This window comes from Microcaecilia unicolor, chromosome 5, assembly GCF_901765095.1.
Source record: "Microcaecilia unicolor chromosome 5, aMicUni1.1, whole genome shotgun sequence".
Lineage (NCBI taxonomy): Eukaryota > Metazoa > Chordata > Amphibia > Gymnophiona > Siphonopidae > Microcaecilia > Microcaecilia unicolor.
In genome coordinates, this window is record NC_044035.1 from 59,420,031 (window position 1) to 59,434,507 (window position 14,477).

The 14,477-nt window shown below is 44.5% G+C and overlaps 1 protein-coding gene across 1 annotated transcript in view; it reads right to left on the reverse strand.

The window, feature by feature from the left end:
• Positions 1–14,477, reverse strand: part of ADAM12 (ADAM metallopeptidase domain 12) — a 659,141-nt gene that overhangs the window by 225,959 nt on the left and 418,705 nt on the right. The window contains exons 7-8 of the mRNA XM_030202952.1: positions 12,728–12,793; positions 3,200–3,271 (exon numbers count right to left, since the gene is read on the reverse strand). Coding sequence (XP_030058812.1) covers positions 3,200–3,271; positions 12,728–12,793 — 138 coding nt within the window. The remainder of the gene's footprint in view (positions 1–3,199; positions 3,272–12,727; positions 12,794–14,477) is intronic.

The window sequence follows — 14,477 nt, forward strand, 5'->3', positions numbered from 1 at the left end:
AGCTTAATATAAAGGGGGGCTTGTTGCAGCAGAGCTCTGAGGCTCATCTGTGGGTGGACGCATCGCGCAAAAAAGACTGTTCCTGGTCATAAAGAAACTTCGGGCTTTCGCTGCAATGGGTCTCCCGGCTGATGAGATAAGGGCCTGAAATTCCTGGCCAGTGATGTTGTATGTATAATATGAATATATCTGTCTTATAGCTTTCTTTTAGTTAGATGATTTAATCATTGTATATATCTTAATCATTGAAGATTTCTAGAACCTCTAATAAAGGTCTCATTTACCAAAAGAATCCACAGTAATTATTGAGTAGTCTGTGTTAGTGAAGCAGGCTGTAAATCCATAGCAATATAGACAGCCTAAGGAGTACTGCATTGAACTTAATATAAAAGGTCCCAGGTGTACATCACATCATAACCCCCTTATATTGTATGGTGAACCCTCCAGGAATAGCAAAAAATGTACTGTACCCAATTGTACACCACTACAGTCTCTGAAGCCTGTACATTTGGGTTCAGTAGGCATTTTGTGGTTTTTGGGGCGCTCACACTTTCCACCACAAGTGTATGAGTTAGAGATGGGATATGGGCCTGGGCCCCCTTCTCTACAGTCCACTGCATTAACCACTAGGCTACTCCAGGGGCCTGCTTGCTGCTCTAAGAGGAATGACCATTATATCTGCAGCTGTCATAGAGCCTAGGAAGTACTGTCACTTTCACCTTTTTGGGGAGGTGGGGGTGGGAGAGGGGTCAGTGATCACTGGGGGATTAAAGGGGGGGGGGGGGTCATGCCTTTTTTTCTCCAGTAATCATCTGGTTAGTTTGAGAACCTTTTTAGCACTTAGTTATTGAAACAGTTCTAGCCAAAAAGTCCTACTTTTTTGCCCTGGATGTTTTTACAATGTTCCATTACCGCAAATAAATGTCCAAATCGTAAGCCTGCCCTAGTCCTGCCCAAAACATGCCTCCAACACACCCCTTGAGATTTAGACAAACTGCATAGAAAAATGTCTTAAAAATGAGTTTTGAAAATAGTGATTTGGACTTTTTTACAAAAAGAATGTCCATCTGCTGCTTTGTGTCAATTTTTTGAATGTTTGTTTGAAAAATGAGCCTCTAAATCTCTAAGAAATTTGATGAATCACACACACACATACATCACTGGAGAATTTTCCAACCACTTCCCAACAACTTTCTCAGCATTATCTTTATTCCTATCCCTAAAATCAACAAAGTATTGCATTGAGAAGATTACAAGGAAATTAGTTTGATATGATGTGCATTCAAGATTCTTTTTCAGACCATTAAAAACAGAATCACACCAACTGTTGAAAAGCATCTAGCTGAGATAACAAAAACATTCAGAGGAGGATGAGAAACAAGAGATGGCATTGATTACAGCAGTTTTATGAATAATAGCTAAGAAAATGATTTCAAAGAAAGAAGCTCTGTATCTTTGTTTTACTGACTACATCAAGACATTTAATAGAGTAAATCATAGCAAGCTAGCAGAAATTGGGTCTGATACGCAGAAATACTTCTGTGGTAGATGGTGATGCTTTTAAAACAATGATTCTGACACTTACATGGATGACTTTGGCCATTTAAGTCATGAAGGGATAATTTAATAAAGCTTTGTCCATGTGTAAATCCTGTACAAACACATAGATGCATGAAAATATATGTATCTAAAGTATGCATCTATGTTTACGTGATCTGTGCATAGGTGATCAACAGAGTTATGTTGAACATGTTGAGCGGACCTTCTCCCTGAAGCAGTTTTGACGAAACATGGACCATGTCGGCTGCTGGTTCCTGAATATTAAAGGTAAGTGTTGTTACAAGATTAGTGTTGTTAAAGATAAGTGTGTGATTAATTTGGAATAAAATGGTATGTTCTGTGCTCATAAAGACTGATGAAGATGTTGGTGAGTCATGAGCACAGAAAAACATGGCTCATGTGAAACAAGTCGTCACTGAATGCCTTGCACAATTATATTTGCATTAATATAAGGGTGTATGAGAAATTTGAACTGAGACAGTGTGCATTGGACTGAAACAATTTATGCTTTGGAATCCTATTTACATTAGGTGATCCAAGGGCATAGCGAATCAGAGGTGGCATTGCAATGTACATGTGTATTTTATGAAATATGCATATAGATGTGTAAAGTACGTACACAAATTTATATCTTATACTGAGTGGGTTTCATTTTACAGGAGTGCATTCATTTGAAACAACATTGGAAATGTCAACCCAGCAGCAACCCATAGTTGGAGATAAAACCAACTTCTAGTCAAAAAGCAACCTTTGTTTAATGGTGTAGATCACAATGTCCAATAGTTCTGATGTCAAAAATTATGCCCAACATGTCTCGGCATATATAATGCCTATACCAGGGGCACATTAATAATACTCCTAGGGTATGGATCATATCTTTATATGAATCTCTAGCAGACTTGTTGAATAAAAGTTGTTTTTATCAACAGTTCTGGATGCTACTGTGCTACTTTTTTCTCCAGACTCGACCTCTGGTGCAGCCACTCAGTACCTTTCTTTTTCTTATACTAGAGAAATGTCAACAGCCTTTTTTATGTTGTTTTGAATAATTTTCTACCTAAAATGACAGGAAAACCCTGAAAGTTTGGTGTTCTTCATGTATCATTATTAGTGCATCAATCCAAAGAAAATGAACCAGTCCACTCCCACAGATAACCCAATGAAGAACCAAGTAGGGTGGGAATGACCACAAAAGATGAACTAGTATGTAAACTAGAGCCTTTATTCAAAATGGTACACAGAAATATATAGATATGCTGACCCAACATAGGCCATGTTTTGGCGATTAGGTCTTCCTCAGGGGTCTTCTGCATTACAATACAGACACAAAAAAATTGGCTTAATCCTATAAGGAACAGCTCTGGGGTGGGGGGGGGGGGGGGAACGGAGAGGAGTAGGGCTGCTGTTCGGGGAGCTGAGTCGGGAAGGAAGGAGCCCTGCGCTTGTGGGGGCAGCAGGGGAAGAAGGTCACGGTTGGGCTGGGGAGGCTTAGCCTCCCCAAGCCTCTTATATGGGGCGCCTATGTTAGGACTGCTGTTGTGTGGTCCAACAAGATGACCAAATTGATACCATTAGCTTTAAATAACATTTGTAAGACAGCTATGAATATACAAGCAAAATTCATCTAAAGCTCACTTACCTTATCAACATGGTTAGCAATTTCAACCAGCCTCTGTTTAACCTTTTCCACATCCTTTCCTTGTCTCTGAAACTTGCAATTAAAAATAACAATGTTGTTATGTTAGAAAATGCTGACAGTAATGTCTTCAAACTCTCTGTCTGAACTAAGAAATTAATTTGGGGTTGAAATACAATGCTGTGTGTCTCTAATTAGAAATTAATTCCTATAGTATAGAACAGTGGTTCTCAACCTTTTTGCAGTCAGGACATACCTGATGGACGATACTTGCAAACGTGACACAGTGCATACATGACCCTCACAGTAATTTGCTCTGATACAATATGGCAATTCTTATGAATTAAATGTAAACATGCTCTCTATCCACAAATACCCTATCTCCCCCCCTCCCAATAACAGGCACAGATCATAACTAGCACATTTTCTCCATGGAAGTTACCATACAAAAATAAACAAATAAATAAAATTATGATTCTCATGTCATTGGAGTGTAATAGCAACATAAATCTCTCCACTACCAGGCACGTTGTAAAATACAAAACCTGAAAAATTTCTAATTCAAAATATATGTAGCAAATCTATCATACAACAGTCAGGGCAGCCGAGACGGGGGGCAAGGGGAGCAAAATTCCCCAGGCCCGGCTTCCAAGGGGGGCCTGGCGCCGGGATTTTTTTCTCTGGGGCCCTGAGTTATTGCGTCCAGAGAAGCGCAGGAGAGAGAACTCCGGCACCGGGCCCCCCCTTCAGTGCTGCTCTTCACTCGCCTCTACCACTGTGCCAAGTGGCTGCTTTTCCCATCAGGCGCATGCTCGATTTTGAAACTGAGCATATGCGACATGAGAAAAAAGCAGCCTCAGGGGCAGGGCAGACATGGAATGAAGAGCAGTGCTGGATTCTTCCGCTGGCAGGACCTCAGGATCAGTGGCGTAGCAAGGGGGGCGGGGGGGGGGGGTGTCCGCCCCAGGTGTCAGCACAAGGGGGGGTGATCCGCCGCTCCCAGACAGCCCCCGCACCCAAAATCCCCCCCAATGGCGCCTTGTATAACAGTCCTTCCTTCCCACCCAGGGCAGCCCTCCTCCTCCTCTCTGCACCCCCCTCCCGTGTCATAACCCTTTTACTTCCCGTGGTGGCAGCGAAGTCAGTTACGTTACGAAGAAGACACCACAAGCTCCCCTCTGGCTCCAGCTTCTCCCTTCGCTAGTTCGCTCTGCACACAGTGAGTGTCCCGCCTTCGCGGAAACAGGAAATGCATCATCGCGAAGGCGGGGCATTCACTGTGTGCAGGGCCGGAGGGGAGCTTGTGGTGTCTTCTTCGTAACGTAACTGATGTCGCTGCCACCACGGGAAGTAAAAGGGTTATGATACGGGGAGGGGGGTGCGGAGAGAAGGAGGAGGGCTGCCCTGGGTGGGAAGGAAGGACTCAGAGGGACAGGGACCGTTAAAGAGAGCAGAGCTGCTTTGCTGCAACGCTAGCCCTGCGTTTTGTGGGGGCAGCTGTCAGGTGATAGGAAGGAAGGAATGGAGAGGGCAGGGGAGAGAGGAGAATGTTGGACATGGATGGAGGGAGAAGGGGCAGGAAGGAACGGAGAGGAGGGCTGTGGGGAGCTGAGGGAGGGTAGGGAGAATCGCTGGACATGGACGGGAGGGGAGGGCAGGGGGAGAGAACAGATTGCTGGACATGGAGAGAAGGAGAGGGCATGGGGGAGAGAAGGGGAGGGCATGGGGGACAGAAGAGAATTGCTGGACGTGGGTGGATGGATGGAGGGGAGGGCAGGAAGGAACGGAGAGGAGGGCCGTCGGGGAGCTGAGGGAGGGCAGGGAGAATCGCTGGACATGGATGGGAGGGGAGGGCAGGGGGAGAGAACAGATTGCTGGACATGGAGAGAAGGGGAGGGCATGGGGAGAGAAGAGATCGCTGGAGGGGAGGGCAGGGGAGAGAGGAGAATTGCTGGATGTGGATGGATGGAGGAGAGGGCAGAGGAGAGGAGAATTGCTGGACATGGATGAATGAATGGGGGCAGGGGAGAGAGGAAATTTTCAGGATATGGGTGGATGGAGGAGACGGCAGGGAAGAATGGAGAGTTCCTGGACATAGATGGAGAATTGCTGGATATGGATGGATGAATGGGGGCAGGGGAGAGAGGAAATTTGCTTGATATGGGTGGATGGAGGAGAGTGTAGGGGAGAATGGAGAGTTGTTGGACATGGATGGATGGAGGGGAGGAAAGTCAGGAAGGAAATGCACATGGATGGAAGAGAGGAGAAATGTTGGACAAGGATGGAGGGAAGGAAAGACAAAGGAAGGAGATGCACATGGAGAGAGGGCAGATCCTAGTTGGAAGGGGCAGGGAGAGAGGGCAGAGGGCAGACATTGGATGGAGGGGACAGGAGAGAGGGCAGACACTGGATGGCAGGGAGAGAGAGAGAAGGCAGATGCTGGATGGAAGGAAGACAGTGAAAAGAAGATGAGGAAAGCAGAAACCAGAGACAATAAACTGTAAATATATATTTTTATTATTTTGCTTTAGGATATAGAATTGTAGCTGTGTTAATAAATGTTTATAAATAGAACATGTAAATAAGGTAATCTTTATTGGACTAATTTTAATATATTTTGACTAACTTTCGGAGAACAAAACCCCCTTCCTCAGGTCAGGATAGGATATTGTAAAAGCACTATACTGATCTGAGGAAGGAGGTTTTGGCCCCTGAAAGCTAAATGTATTAGTCCAATAAAATGGTATTATTTTATTTTCTGTTTCTGTGGTGTTGCATTGTATGCTCAGTCTGGCCTCTTGGGGGTTCAGTTTAATTTTTGTCTAAATAGAAAGTTTGATTACTTATTCTATAGTGGTTTAGGGTTTATCTGTGTTTGTGAAAAAGACACGGCTTTCAGTTGGCATTGACTGTGCAGGATCGACGATCTGTGCTATTCTGTCTGGTTACGTTTTACAATAGGTGAAATGATGTTCTAGTGCTCACTGTAGTGTTTAAGATGCTTTCCTTTTCCTTATGTGACTCGTAGAAATTACTGCTTATGGTATGGTAAAATTGTTCTAGAGATCCTGAGTGTTTTGTATTCTATGCCTAGTACTGGATTTTGGAGGGGGGTGTTAAAAAATGACCGGCCCGGGTGTCAACTACCCTAGCTACGCCACTGCTCAGGATACCCGCCAGCCCCAAGGTTTCTCAGTTGCAGTGGCGATCTGGGGGGAGGGGGCTGCAGAGGCAGCAGCCCTGCCCCAGGCCCGGCTAAGTCTCTCGGTGGCCTTGACAACAGTAGAACTAATTCCTATGATTCAAACAATATGAATCTTACTTAAGAACAGGCAGAACTGCAAATATTACACGGGCCCCTAGAACACCAGTACCCTATTACAAGTAAAACACAACAAGTGGGACTGTTACAAAATTCTACACAGAAACTACATGTAAACAGAATACCACACCTGTCACAGTCGTTGTCGGTGACATCCGTGCCTTGCTCAGGGCACTCGTCAGTGCCCTGTTCCTCCTTCTAACCTTCTAAAATTACCTTCAGTTCCAGTCAGTGACTTGTGGGGTCACTGTAGAGTGGTGGAGGCCAATCTGGGGATGTCATCAGCACTGAGCACTTCTTAAGCTGGCTTCTGAGAGTGCTCAGGGTTCTGGCAATTACCCTTGATTGGGCCCAGGCCTGGTTGGGGCCCTGCTAGTTCCAACTTCGGTTCCTTTGTGAGGCCGTGGCCTGAAGCTTTGCTACAGCTTTTTCATATGCTGTGTTCCTGTGGAGAACTGTCTCCAAGTCAGGGAGTCCTGAGGAGTAAAAGATTGGCCTACTACTTTCACCTTATGCTGTGTTCCAGTGGAAGTCTGCCTCCAAGCCAGGGAGTCCTGAGAAGCTTTGCCTATAGCTTTCACCTATTGCTGTGTTCTTGTGTGAAGCCTGCTTTCAAGCTTGGTAGTTCTGAGGAGTAATAGCTCTGCCTTCAGCTTTCACCTTTGTTTAGGTCCAGTGAAGCCTGCTGCCTGGCCTGTGAGTCCAGTACGTCCTGTGCCTCAGTTGAGATTCCAGTCACCCACCATGAGCCCTTACTCGCTGTATGCAGTAAGGGCTCACGGTATATGCAGCGAGTGGCGTTGTGCTGTGTTTGGGACTGTGTGGACTGGATGACGGGGAATACTGCAGATGCAGCGACTGAGGCCACGTTGCAAGGTATCTCTGGATAAGGGAGCAGTGCTTGGAGTGCGGAGGGGTCCACATGGGCTGCTCTTGGCCCTTGGGTGCTGTGCAGGGCTGTTGAGTTTTCTACCTTGGAAGCATCGGCTCAGGTTTGGCTTCTTTATCTTGCTTGCCTTGGGAGCGTCAGCTCGGGATTTGTTGCTTTATCTTGCTTGCCTTGGGAGCATCCAGCTCAGGCGCCTCAGTGACTGTTTGCTTGTCTTAGGTGACATCCCTAGTCTTCTGTGAGCCAAATATTGCCTGTTTGTCTTTAATCCGCTAGGGTGGGCCTTACCTAATGTATTGTGTTCTACTGTATGCCATATGTTTCCATTGCTCTGCTAGTATTGAGATGTGCAGCTAGGCTGCTTGTGTTTACTTTCCCCATACAGCTAGGCTGTTTTACTTTACCTTTACTGTATATGCATTGTTTCAGCTAGGTTAGACTGTATAGCTAGGCTGCCTGTTTTCCTTTCTGTGCCTTTTGGCTACCCTTTTAGCCCTGTGTTTTTGCTGCTAATAAAGCTGCCTCAGTTCATCTCCACTTGTGATCCGGTCCAGTTCTTGGGAGGGGACTCGGTTTACCCAGAGGCGGTTGGGTGATTCTCATGCGGCCACCTCTGGGCCAAGGGCTCACAAACGTCACAACACCTCAGTCACATGCAAAACACAGACAAACCCTCACCAAATACAGAGCAAGGGACCACAAATTAGAAATAGAAATATAAAGACAAAAATTGAACTGGGAACCCCAAGAAGTCAAACTAGGCATGTACCAGAACATAGGAGAAATAAAAGCAGAAATGTGTTTCCTTTTCTACTGAACAAAATACAAAGACATCCATGTTGCACATTTCCTAAAGCTAATATATTCCACCTAATCAATTCAAAAGAAAAACATCTTTCTACCTTTGTTGTCTGGGCATTTTATTTTTTGAAGCATGTTGGTCCCAATTTCTCTTTTCTGCGTCCGTCTGTCTTTTGCTCTCTGTCCAGTAGATGCTGTCTATTTGTCCTTTCCTCACTTTCCTCCTATCTTCCATTCCCTCAATAGATCTGTCTCTGACATATTTCCTTTCTCTCTTTTCAGTCTGCCTACTCATATTTCACCCTATCATTCCTGTGGATCCAGTGTCTCTCTCCCTCTCTTTCCTCCAACCCCAGATTCCAGGATCTGTCTCTTACTCACTCTCCCTCCCTCCCTCCTTCCACAGCCTGGAGGTGCCCCCTTTTCCCTACCACCTCCCCACAGTCTGGTATCTCATCCTGTCTCCTGTTCCATTACCTCTCACAGGTCCAGAATTTCTCATGTACCTCTTCCCAAGCAGGTCCAGCACCTCTCCCCCCCCTTGCCTCCACCTCCTCTGTCCTCTCTTAGCTCCCCCACAAGGCAGCACCTCTCCCTTCGCTTCTGTCAGCCTCACCCTGTTAACCACCTTTTTTCTTCCCTCAGCCCCCCCAGACCTCACCTTCTTCTGCTCTGAGCCCCTCTGTGATGCCAGAACCTCACACTTTTCTTCCCTCTACTCCCCTATGACTCCAGCATCTCACCCCTCCCCCTGTGACTCTAGCACCTCACCCTCTTCTTCCCTGAGCCCCCTATGACTCCAGCACATCACCTTCTTCTGCTATCAGCCTTCCCTATGACTCCAATACCTCACCCTCTACTGCCCTGAATCCCTCCATGGCTCCGACACAGCAACCAACTTGGGAATCCAGAGCCCTCCCCCTTGACTTCAGCACCTCAGCTACCTCACTTACTGATCCAGAGCACACCCCCATGAATCCAGCACGTTTGCCAGCCCCCTTCCTCTGTAGTCAAACCTCAACTCTTTGCTGTTTATGCGAAGATGGGACAGCTGCAGAGGAAAGGCTCTGGTCAGCCCATGTAGTTTGCTGACAAAGAGGTGAGTTTTCACTGGAGGGGTTGGTGAAGGAGAGGTGCTGGAGTCATGGGGTGGGGGAGGGAAGGGCTGCGGTCAGAGGAGGGAGAGGTTCTAGATCCATGGTGGGAGGGAAAGGGAAAGAAAGTAGAGTGATACCATGCTAAAAAAACCACACACTGCTTTGTGTGCTGGCCCCACGACACACCGGTTGAGAACTACTGGCATAGAATATACTATTCAGAGTTGAATATAACCAGTGTAGGAGGTAAACCAGAGAAACTCTACAAGAGAAACTTCTTTATATTAAAAGATAATTCAAACCAAGTTGGGACATCCTTGGTTTTAGTCCTGATGAAAAAGATGAATTGTAAATATTTTGGGCCTGATTTTCAGCCGGCGGTGATCAGTGTTTTGTTGACCACTGTTGGTGCTAAACTTGGAATTCAGTGGTTTCAGTGTTGAATTTCTGGGTATAGGGAGCTGGAGCTGGTAAGTGCCATATTCGGTACTTAAATGGCTATGAAGAACCGAATAAAGATAGGACTGCATTTTTTGAGATCCTATTTATGCAGTTATCTTAAACAATTCCACCACCAGACTACTCCCAAAATAGTCGGTTTCAGCTTGAGTGTTTACCGAGCATTTTCAGTGGTACTATAAGTATCACTGAAAATGCCCAGTTAGCTCCGGACAGACAATTTAATTGACAGGAGCTTCTCCATTTCAATTGTTTTGAATATCGGGCCCTTTCAGTTTAATTTATTTTGCCTAAAAGGGTGTTTTGTAAACGTTTCATATACAATTTTGTAATCTATAAGAAGCAAGGAAGTTTGGAAGGTTAAATAGAACTTTGAAGGTATTCTGGCTCAGGAGCAACTAGACAATATTGAAGACAATTCTATAAGTGAGCACTTCCATTTAGGCACTGCGAGGCCATGAAGTAGGAGCCTATGCTATAATGGCACCTGAAGACCAGGTTCTGTTATAGAATACTAGCATGACCTGGCATTGGTGCATCTAATATTTATGTGCTTGCAATTACACCAGCCATAGACGTGGTGTAACAATAGTTGTGTATAAGGGGCACGAGCATGTGTAACTTACAGTATTTTGCAAGTTACATGCATGTGAGCCTCGTCCATTGCCTATCTATGTGCTGCCCATGTGTATGCTCCCCCCTGCATTTATACACTATCCCCCGGATTCTATATATGGTGCCAAAATATAGGTTTAGAAGATCACCACCAGAGTAGGGGGTAACCATCAGGGCAGAAGAACACAGATAATCCCCATGGAAGGCAAACCATGGAATCACAGATTGTGTATAATATAGTCTTTACTTGTCGCTGATGTGCTCATATATAAAGACTACTTATATATGAGTGCATCAATTGCACTAACCACTAGGCTGCACTTTTGCTGTGCAGGGATGTCTGTGTGGCCAGTCGTCTACGAATGCAGCCAGACAGACCTCCTTGACCCTATTTTTTTGCTGTTCATATGTTGGACATTACAGTTTGTAAAGTGGTTGTTCATGCTGGATGTCCTGTCATATTTCCTGACATATTTCTTGTTGGAAAATAAATGAGAGATGGATGTCCATTTTGCATGTCATTTCCCCCCCAAACCCACTTCCCCCGTTTTCTATTTCTGTTGATGGCTCTCTCATTCTCCCTGTCTCCTCAGCTCGAAACCTTGGGGTCATCTTTGACTCTTCTCTCTCCTTCTCTGCTCATATCCAGCAGATTGCCAAGACCTGTCGTTTCTTTCTTTACAACATCCGTAAAATCCGCTCCTTTCTTTCCGAGCACTCTACCAAAACCCTCATCCACACCCTTGTCACCTCTCGCTTAGACTACTGCAATCTGCTTCTTGCTGGCTTCTCACTTAGTCACCTCTCCCCTCTCCAGTCGGTTCAAAACTCTGCTGCCCATCTCGTCTTCCGCCAGGGTCGCTTTACTCATACTACCCCTCTCTTCAAGTCCCTTCACTGGCTCCCTATCCGTTTTTGCATCCTGTTCAAACTTCTTCTACTAACCTATAAATGTACTCATTCTGCTGCTCCCCAGTATCTCTCCACACTCGTCCTTCCCTACACCCCTTCCCGTGCACTCCACTCCATGGATAAATCCTTCTTATCTGTTCCCTTCTCCACTACTGCCAACTCCAGACTTCGCGCCTTCTGTCTCGCTGCACCCTACGCCTGGAATAAACTTCCTGAGCCCCTACGTCTTGCCCCATCCTTGGCCAACTTTAAATCTAGACTGAAAGCCCACCTCTTTAACATTGCTTTTGACTTGTAACCACTCGCCTCCACCTACCCTCCTCTCTTCCTTCCCGTTCACACTAATTGATTTGATTTGCTTACTTTTTTTTTTTTTGTCTATTAGATTGTAAGCTCTTTGAGCAGGGACTGTCTTTCTTCTATGTTTGTGCAGCGCTGCGTACGCCTTGTAGCGCTATAGAAATGCTAAATAGTAGTAGTAGTAGTAGTACTGGACGTCTCTATTCTGACATAAATGTTGGTGAATAAATGCCAACCTATGCTAGTGTACTGCAACAGAATCTGTGCACCCAAATGCCATTATAGAATTAGCTCTTACTCCCTAATTCCATCAAAGTCTCTAAAAATTGCACATTCACCCAATTTGCATGTGCAATTTAATTGAATAACAAGCTAATTAGCACCGATAATTGGTTTAACAATCAACTATTGACACTAATTAGATTTAACTTGAACTTGTGCATGTAAAGTTAGGTGCAAGTTCAAAAGGAGGGTGATTTGGTGCGTAAATGGGAAGGTCATGGGTGCAATGGGGGCATTCCTAAAATTAATGTGTGTTGTTATAGAGTAAGGGGGAAACACGCCTAACTTAGGCGCATACATTTGCACCATGTTTCAGTTGGTTTAGGCACGATTCCCGGACGTAAGCGCTATTTTATAAACCGTGTCTAAATTTAAGCATGACTTATAGAAACTATATTTTCAGCACCGATTTGGCACCATATATAGAATTCACCCCTTAGTGCACTGCATCTCAGCACCTAACTGTGGGCAACCTTATAGAATTACCCTCAACCCTTTTGTATTTGAATGTTTTATAATCGTGTGCATGGTAATAGGGGAATTAGGTGCTTGAGTCCTCTGAATATGGGGCACATATTGAAGAATCTTATATCCCATCCTAAAGTTTTCTGACCTCAACATTCATTTCCTTAAATGCTACACACTACAGAACATTTCAGTTTCTGGCAGACTGTCATAATTCATAAAACCTGTTAATAGTTTGTGCATGCTATTACATTACAGCACTCTTCTTTTTTCATTAACAGCATGTATCTTCCAAGTTTTACAATATTCAGCAAAAATTAAATCAAAAGAAAGCAAGCATTTATCAAAGTAAATAAATTTTAAATAGGTCTTCTTTTTTTTTTTTTTACCTCTCGATTGTCAGCCACAATAACAAGTTCCACGTATTTGGTCATCTTCAAAGTATCCCTCTTGTGCTGTCAAAACAAATATGAATATATAATGTTTATTTCCACTTTAAGGGTCACAGGCAGCTTGGCTTTCATTTGTCACTCTTTCGCTTAGATCCACCGACATACCACAAGGAAAGTTCTTTGCCAAAACAGTGACTCAGAGGATACTTGACTAGTTCAAGGAGGAGTCCCTAGTGCATGGTGCCAGAGCTTTCATGCAAAATGCCTTATCCCAAAACTCGGAGGACAACCAGGTTGAGAAATTATGAGTCTGTTTCATCTCTCAAATTTAATGTTCCTGATATGCAGGAAGAGGATAATATGTCTGTGTCTCAGCTTGACAGATGAGAATTCTAACTGGTTAATCTGCCAAGGGACTGGATCAGATTACCGGTTTAGTTTGAGAAGGAACAAAAAAACCTGATGGGGTGCCTAAACCTTTGTTAATTTGCTCAGCTTTTGTTTTATAGCTGATCTTGTATAGTTTATTGTGAAAAAAAAGTAAGAAAAATAAAGATATGAGAAAACTGACTAAAATAATTCAAGAATAGTTATGCAAAACAATATTCCTTTTTTTTTTTTTTACTGATCCTGGAACTGCTTATAGAATTGTTATTCCTAGATTCAGTAATTTATTTCATCATTTGCTCTTTACTGACAAAGTAAAAGTTAAATTGAGTTTGAAGTGCAGCTCTACCAGCACAATAAAGCTTCCATTTCTATATGCCATTTTCAATCACAGTCCTGTGAGGAACTTGTCTTTCATCAGGAACAGGTTTGGCATTTAAGGGGCAATTCTCCAGCTGGGCAGAACTCTATTTAAGTGCCCCAAGGATGCACAACAGGAGCTTATTCTATGATGGAACCCGGGCAGGAAATGAAAAAAATAATTTGTTCCGGCATTAGGGGCCTGCATCAAATCTGAAATTATTTATTTATTATATTTGTATCCCACACTTTCCCACTAAAAGCAGGCTCAATGCGGCTTACATAGTAATAGGTAACACAGAATTTTGTTATGTAAAGTAGGAAATTAAGTATAACATAATAGAAGGATGGATGGGTAGTAAATGGATGGGTAGGTAGGTAGAGACAGGTGATAGAGAGAGGAGGGTAAGGTGGGAGATAGATTCTGGGTCAATGTCGTTTTCTCTTCAGTATATGTAAGGTAAATGGGTTCATGAGATTAATCTGGGTCTTTTGGGTAGGCTTGTTTGAATAGATGGGTTTTTAGTGTTTTTCTGAATGGTAGGTGGTCATGGTAGGGGGCACGCTAGCCTGGTGGTAGTCTCGTTTTGGCACATTCTGCACGCGCGTAGAGCCTACTATGCCTTTGTAAAAGGGCCCCTAAATAAATGACCCCCTTTTTGATCCCATTTTATTCCTATGGGCCCTGCTGCAGATAACTGGAGCTAATCTTTAGTAAAAGACCCCCTAAGAGAAGATGTTCTTTTATTTATTTACAAGCCGTTGAGCCCATTAAAACGGGCAAGAAAGCGGTCGGAGCCCCGCTGGGTCTAACTGAGCCCCCGCCCAGGAAAGCCGGCCCTGGGGATGGTGGCAGAGGAAAGTGCCCGGGTCACAGCAGCAGCGGCAGCAGCAGCTCATCGGACCCATTGGCGTGCGCCTCGGAGCTGCTGTCGGACGATCCCCGCCCGGTGGTTGCCGGTCAGTGGTCACCTGTAGGCGTAGCTCTGTTCCTGGAACT